Here is a 7,533-nt window from a genome sequence, read left to right as displayed (position 1 = left end):
GGGGGCGGTGGCTCCTGCACAAGGGGCCGGCCCCTGCCCGGAGCGAGAGCAGGAGCACAGCCAGGGCTGGTCGGGCTCAACCCGGCCACGCTTATCCGGCATGTGCCGGGCTCCTGGGGGGCTCCTGTCTCTGCCTGTGCACCCCCTCCTAAGCCTTGCTCCTTCCCTGCCTAACCCCAGGCTGGGTGACCGAGCCTCGCGGTTCCCCTCTTCTTGTGTGGAAAAGCACACGAGTCGAGGTGTTGCTGCCTGTCAGTGCTGCTTCACTTGGCTGCTCTATCAGCAAGGGTTGCCTGAATAGGAGGATTTTAATAAAAAATAAATAAGTAATTGGCTTCTGTCTTGGTCGATAACCTGCCTTTCCTCATGCCACAGGCTGGAAGTGCCTGGCCATGCACGGCTGGTGTCCCAAACACCCAGCCTTCTCCCTCAGTGTTTACCAAAAAAAAACTGCTTACAGGGAGCAGCAGGGCCTGCAGCCAGCACCAGGACTGAAGGTTGGCTCTGCTGCCAGCACCAGAGGAGTGCGAGAGCGGTTGTGGTGGAGCTCAGCTGCCCGCCTGAGTAAAACCACCACACTCACCTCAGAAGGTGATGATGTTCAGCTCTTGTGCAGCAGATCATGGGTTGCAGGCACCATCTTTAAAACATGCTTTTTCCAGCATCATTTTTGCCCAGGCTAATGGTTCTCCACTCTCTGATGCCTGAATTGCATATATTTTCATCAGGCCCTAGGGGCCACTGGACAGCCTTTGTGAAATAACTTGGCTTAATCATCAAAGAACAGCTTTCCAAAATCATCACAATGAGTGACATTTTCTTTGGCAATCTCATCAGAACAGTTAATAAATAAGTAAATGAATAAATGAGCAGTCAACTAAATTAATCTTTCTTGACGTCTGAAAGATGTATACTGCTAGGGCTTTTCCTGATCTAGGGAAATAGAACTTCAGTTTCCAGAGCCGTTAACCACAGCTGTTACATTGCATCCAAAATTATTTAAAGGGCTGTGTAAAAAAGGGAAGTACCTTAAGTACCTTCTTTTTTTTTTTGGTGAAGGGAGGAGGGCGGCGTTCTCAGTTATATACCTCTATGAGTGTAAGTTACAGGCTGATAAAAAACATTTTTACTTCCACAATATTGTTTTTTCTGACCAATCATTCACATTACTCTGATCTACAAGTACACTTTGATATCACACTTAGGAGCCCTTAGGTTTTTTGTTTTTTTGTTTTTTTTTTTTTTCATCTTCTGCCTCTTCATATTCAATGCTGACCTACTTTCTCTGGGTCTTCTTTTACCTTCGTTTCTTTAGATGTCATTTTGCTTCTGAAAAGAAACTCTTAAACACCTTTGACCTCTTTCTATGGTATCTTTTCTAGTTTATCTTTAGATTTCTTCGTATTCTGCAACCTTTCTTTTTCATTGCTGCCAACAACAAAGGATTAGATATGGAGTGGCTCCTTAACGTGGGAGTTTTGAAGTAGACTCTGAAGCTTATTCTTTACAGCACGACAACGTTACAATTGCTCTGTGGCCCAAAATACTTTGAAGGAAAAAAAAAAAAAAAAAAAGTCTCACCCAAAGCTCACCACCATCAGTGAACTATTGACTTTAGTGAGATGTAAAGCATGAACTGTATATTTTGTTTAATGACCTTTCTCACATCCTTTGAATTAAGAAAACAAAGGTAGAAAATGGTAAATAGAAGTTATGAGTACACTTCCGATTAAGTCTTAAACAGGTTTAGAAAATGTCACCAGCCCACACATCTTGACTCCTCCTGTGAGAGAAAAGGTCCTCAGTGCACAGCCACACCTGTAACAATGCAAGCTGTAAGGGGTAAATCATGAAAACAGCATATTATTAGACTTGGTGAATAGTGCAGGACCGGTGTCCGTGACTTTGCAGGAAGCTTTCTAAACACAATTTTTCCTGCGCAATGCTGGAGTAACCTGGCCCCCACAGGAAGGTCTGCAAACATGGAGCTCCCTGCCTCTCCCAGCACAGATCTACTGAGAAAGCTGTCTGCGGATGGGAAAGGAGGAGAGGAACTAATGGAGGCAGTCCCCTGGGAGGTGCTGAGCAGAAAAGACCTGCCTAATTGCCGACATGTGAGCCTCATGTACTGGATCACTTGCTCAGAGAAAGGCGAGTGGTGTGACTGCTGGGAAGGCTGCAAAATGAGCGCACCTGGGGAGCTGTGAGGGTTTGGCATTGCAAGGAGGGCCTGGTTCCTGAGCGGGAAGCAGAAGACAAAATGAACAGACGTGGGTGCGTTTCAGACCTGATAGGATTTGGTTCAGACCTGGTGAGGGTAGATGCGAGGGTGTTTTCATGTGGTCTGAATGGGACCTTGCACTGGATAATGGGTTATCCGAGAGTGGCTGGGTTAAAAACATTAAAATGTTTTAAATGCCCTGTTGATCTTTGCTATTAATAAAACTTTGGGTTTTTCTTCAGGGCAGGATGTGAACTCACTTGCCCAGCAAAAGCAGTGGAACCATTCCTCTGACGTTGAACCGCGTTCGCAAAGTATGTCTGCGAGACAAACAAACAAAGAATGGAAACCGCAGGGCTCGGCTTCCCTTTGCACCGAGCTCAACGTGGATCCTGCTTCTCAGATGAAAAGCTTCCCAGCCTGCTGGGCAAAAAGAGTTGAGCTGTGGGGCTGCAAACTTGTCCCTACAGCACTGCCGGAGAGCCGGGGTGTGTGTTTGACTCATCGCGGCTACAGGGGGGGGGTTCCCCCGCGTCCCCTCCCTCCATCCCTCCGCACCCCCCCGGCTCTTCTGCATCCCCCCGGGGCTCTTCTCCCCCCGCGGTACCACGGGGGCTGGATGCTGGCAGCCTCTCCGAAATCGCTCACCCCCCAAAAAACCCCATCGCCCTCCCGGCGGGGCGGCTCCGCGGCGGGGCGGTCGGAGCCGAGGGGCGGCTCTTCCTCTGCAAACTTTCCCTCTGCCCTCCCCTCCGGGCTCTCCCTCGCCTCCCTCCTTCTCTCAGCTCCCCGATGGCGATGGCCGGGCGGCCGGGGACCGGAGCGGGGGAGCCGCATCCCGCCTGGCCCTTGCCCGGTCATCGCGGCCGCTCCCAGAGCGACATCTCGTCCTTCTCCTCCTCCCGGAGGAGCTGCCTGCTCAGGTCCAACGTGGGCGGCTCAGGTAAGGGGGTGCAGGGGGCGAGGGAGCTGGGGGAGGCAGCGCACAGGCTGCCCGGACCCCCAGTGCGGGGGTCGTCCTGGTCCTTTGCTCCTCCTGCTCGTTTTGGCGATGCGGGGTTGGAAGCTGGCCCTGTGAGGCCAAGCAGGCTTCCTGCAGCACTAGGAGCAACCCTGCTCTGTGAACGAGAGGAAGCGAGGACCCTGCTTCACAGCGTGGATATTTAAAAGTGGCCGAAGTAAAATCAATGCATACTTGGTGAAGGCTGCTCTTTGCTCAGGCTGTTTCCTCAGGTTGGACATTAAGGAAAATGAAATTCTGGTCTCACATTTTGGACACGTGTGCTTGCCCGGTTACAGATCAGCACTGCCCTGCTGACTAAAACCGGACTGTGAGCACACGTGTCCCTGGTGCTGCGGATATTTTGGATGGGCTCGAGCACCGTATAACACAGGTACCTGTGATCCCCAGCAGCACCAAGGCTGTATGTGAGCGAGGCAGAGCAGCTCAGAGGAGAGCCCCAGAGCACGCAGGGACCTCCTGTGCCACAGCATCATCTGGACAGCATGGTGTCTGGTGTCTGCACCTCGCACATTTGCTCCTCAGGGGACATTAAGGTGAAGCACACCATTTGCCTGTGAAGCTCAAATATAAGGGTACCTGAGGAGTAGAGAGGGAGGGAGGCTTGCAATAGCCAGGTAAGTACAAGGAGCCTGTAGCAGATTCAACTCACAGGGCCGGAGGCTGCAAACAAAAAGAAGCATACGTGCCATCTTCTGCATCATTTTCTGCTTTACATTTTTCTATTTTTCTACACAAGTTACATTCAAGCACATGTGAAGCATGGGGAGGGAGGAAGTGTCAGTGGTGTGGCCAAACCAGAAAGGACCACTCTTAGGTGTAAGGCGTTTCATCTGGAAGAGCACTGCATGAACAACACCCTCCAGCTCGATGTGTACACGAGATGTTTTAACCTGGACGCAGAGGGATCGTCACACAGGTGGACAGGGCCGAGCCAATGTCAGTGTTAGAGTGCATTTGTTGTCAGCTTAACTTTAAAGACTACTAGCGATGAGCTGGGTGCTTTAAATGAGAATGGTAAATCCAGTCGAGGTAAAAATGGTGATGTTTCCACAGATGTGTTGTGATTCATAGTTTTCTCAAACAGAAAATTTAGGTCTCCCTGTTGCCCTACTAGATTTTTTTTTTCTTTTAATTTTGAGGATGTGCTTCCTGCCAGCAAGTGACAAGTGTTGCTCTCTCCGTTTTTAATTTTTTCAAAATCTCTTCTTTCATTCTACATTTTCTCCATTGCTGCTTCCTGTATATCCTTCTGGCTGCTCATTGGGCACAATAAAAATACTTATGTGCTGGCACACAACTGTTGATTCGCCCTGTAAAAAGGAAAGCACACATTAAAGATTGAAAGCTGTTTAATTTTTAACGTGGTGGTCAGAGAATAGTTTTTGTACAGAGATGCCATTAAAATAACCTGCTTTTGCATTCCCCCACTAACCTGGAGAGCAACCGTAATGGGGACAGAAATGTGAAGCACTTAGGGGAACCGTATGAACTGCCTTATTAGTATTGCTTCTACTTTCTCTGGCTGCATCATTTGATTAATTTAAAGTAGGTCACACATTTACATCAGATGTTACCTGTGCTGTAGCTGCCCCATTTAGAAAAGAACAACTTGCATTTAAAATAACCTGCAAAATGTTTGCTTACTGCCTGTTCCTAGAGTAGTTCAGCTCCAGCTGTTAGTCACAAGTTGCAGTTTCTGTTGTGTGCTTTCTTTTTTTTCTTTCTTTTTTCTTTTTAAATTTTCTAGATTCTGACTCTGGTTGCATTGGGAAGATGATTTTGTCTGCTCATGCTCCCAGAGTGATGGGTTGGTACCTGCCAATGGTTCACACCATCATTTTGTCACCTCCCAACCCACCGCTCTCAGTGCAGGGTCTGTCAAGAGATGGTATCTGAAGAGACCCTTGTAGTTAAGGAAAACACATCAGCCTTTCTAAAAGCAGCTTTGGCAGTAGTTTGTGAAATCCACCTGCCTGTTATTCCAGGTCAGAACCGCACATATCTCATTAGCACAGTGAGTCTGATGAGGTTCTCCCAATGGTTGTGCTGCCTTTGCTTTCTTACCCCCCCTCCTTCCTCTGCTGCTAGCATGTGCTGAAAGCAGCAACTTCCTGGTATCACCGTACAGAATCTCACTTCATCAGCCACAGTCCAGTTAGCGAGGATAATAAATTTTCAAGTTTCCCCTACTTCTTAAAGCTGGCCTTTTCATTTAGGGTTAGCAGTAGAGGTTTACTTACTTTCCCTCTCTGGGTTGCATCACATCACCCACTGTTGTGTCAGGTCTAACCTTTACCTTCAAACACTTTTTCTGGTGCAACCCTGGGAAGAAAAAAGTCATCCTTGGCATGAGTAAGGGTAGCACAACCTAGGCTTTGATCTGTACCCAAAAAGGTTTAATGTCATACAAGTTCATAGGCATCGTGTAGGGCATCGCTGTGAATCATTTAAGCATCTTGGCACACCCTGCCTAGCAAGGGGCTGTAAGAGCATCTCTAGGAGATTGGTGAAGAAAAGATGCTCTCCTAAAATTTCAGAGCAGTGTTGGTGCCACTCCAAGACCCCTGCTTGGGTTGCGTACCCTTAGGCAGCCTTCCACACTGAGCGACTAGACTGCAACCCAGCTGATGGCAGGTCACATTAGCTGGTTTTCTTGATTTGCCCAGCGCAGAGGGGACTGAACTACATTTGAAATGCAGACTCTATTCAAATGTGTGCTCAGAAGTTATTCAAAACCCAAGTTTGGTGGCTGTGGGGTCAAGGGCAGCTCTGAGTCCGAGTGCTGGGACCCAGGCCCCAGGCAGAGGGGATGCCTCTGTTTAGTGTCAGCTGCCTGCAGTGCAGTTCGTGACAGGTTTTATGCTCAAACCCCAGATGCTACAGCACACAGCCAACACCTAGCCATGCCCACTCTTTATCTGCATGTCCACGTAGGCAGTTTTTGGTTTGCTCTCTTGTTGTGGGTTTTGCTGTACAGCCTGAAGCACAGAGTCTTGCATTTTATTCCGAAGGTGGTGAGGTTTGTGGTGAGGTGCGTCTTCGTGAAAAGGGAACTTTACTTCTCAGACCAGAAGTCAAAAAAAAAATACATTTCTCCACTCCATTTAGTGTACTTTGTGCGATTGACACTGTCATATTGTTGCAGTTCCTCTTGAGGTTTACTCTTTAGCAAGATGTAGACATGTCGGATAATTTGTTTCACTGCTAAGAAGTGCACCTTTCAGACAGAGAGGTGAGCTCCTAATGCTTGTTTCCAGTCTTTTTTTCCTGCCTTTCTGATGACAGATAAAAAAAAAACTACCCAACAATTCAGACAGGAATTATATCAGGCCATACATCCGATGCACACCTTCCAGGTGAAAGGCTGAGTGAAAATGTCAGTCCTGACTCAAAATTCATGCATCCCAGGTTTATCCTGGGAATATTGGGGTAGCAAAGTGGTCATTTGCACATTAGCTTACTCAAAATGATAATGAGTAACAGCTAGGATTGCTCTTTCTGCTGCCCCCAGAAGAGGGTGGGTGAAGAGGTGGCTTAAAATCCCCCCCTTCATGCCATCACCAGAACATCAGAGTGGCTGATGCTGGATGGGAAGGAAATTGATGAATTTTGGAATTATTGTAGCTTCTCATAAATAGAGCGCTCCATTTTGCAAATTTCAGATTCTCTTCTTAAAGTACAATGGTTTTGGTTGATACAAAAGAAATAAAATACTTTTGACAACTGGACATATTTTAGCATCTAGCAAGAGTGAAACCCCAAAAAACTCTTTATTTTAGATGTTGGCCTGGCTATCTGGGGGCATAAAACCTAGGAAAAAAGGTAAATTATGTGCAGGTGGGTAGGTAGCTGTTTATGTTTGCCTGTATTTCTTTGTGTTTGTACAAATATTTGCCAAAATGGCTACAGCTCACAGCTTCTTGGATCTTATTGGCATGTACACCAAGCAAGAGTCCTACCAAGGTCTATGTGAATGGAGCTCAGTGTTTGTAAAGAACCCATCAGAAGTGCTTTGGGAGGGCTGTTAGGAAGACTGTGTCTTTCACTTAGCACACGGGGGCACAGCCCATGATGTGGAATTATACTCACAACTAAAGCAAATTGTTCTGGTAAATTATATGAAGATACAGGAGTTAGGGGAAAACATATTTCTCCACTGGATTTTTTACAACGTAAATGAAACTACAGAGTTTTGTAAGACAAGGCAGATAATGCAGGACAGAGAACTATAGTCAAAGTAAAGACGAATCATCAGCCTTGTGATTTAGAGTCTAAACTCAATACCTGT

At 47.2% G+C, this 7,533-nt stretch overlaps 1 protein-coding gene across 2 annotated transcripts in view; it reads left to right on the top strand.

Annotated features, from left to right (window-relative positions):
* The first annotated feature begins 2,955 nt into the window (after positions 1-2,955).
* Positions 2,956-7,533, top strand: part of PHACTR2 (phosphatase and actin regulator 2) — a 136,425-nt gene continuing 131,847 nt past the window's right edge. The window contains exon 1 of one of the 2 annotated variants that reach the window (XM_027454416.3): positions 2,956-3,164. In XM_027454416.3, the coding sequence (XP_027310217.2) occupies positions 3,014-3,164 (151 nt within the window). In that variant the 5' untranslated portion in view covers positions 2,956-3,013. The remainder of the gene's footprint in view (positions 3,165-7,533) is intronic. The other variant, XM_072035957.1, reaches the window with a different exon arrangement.

The sequence above is a fragment of the Anas platyrhynchos genome, chromosome 3 (genome assembly GCF_047663525.1).
Source record: "Anas platyrhynchos isolate ZD024472 breed Pekin duck chromosome 3, IASCAAS_PekinDuck_T2T, whole genome shotgun sequence".
Taxonomy (NCBI): Eukaryota; Metazoa; Chordata; class Aves; order Anseriformes; family Anatidae; genus Anas; species Anas platyrhynchos.
The sequence above is the reverse complement of the archived record's forward strand: the minus strand, read 5'-3'. Positions and strand labels throughout refer to the sequence as shown.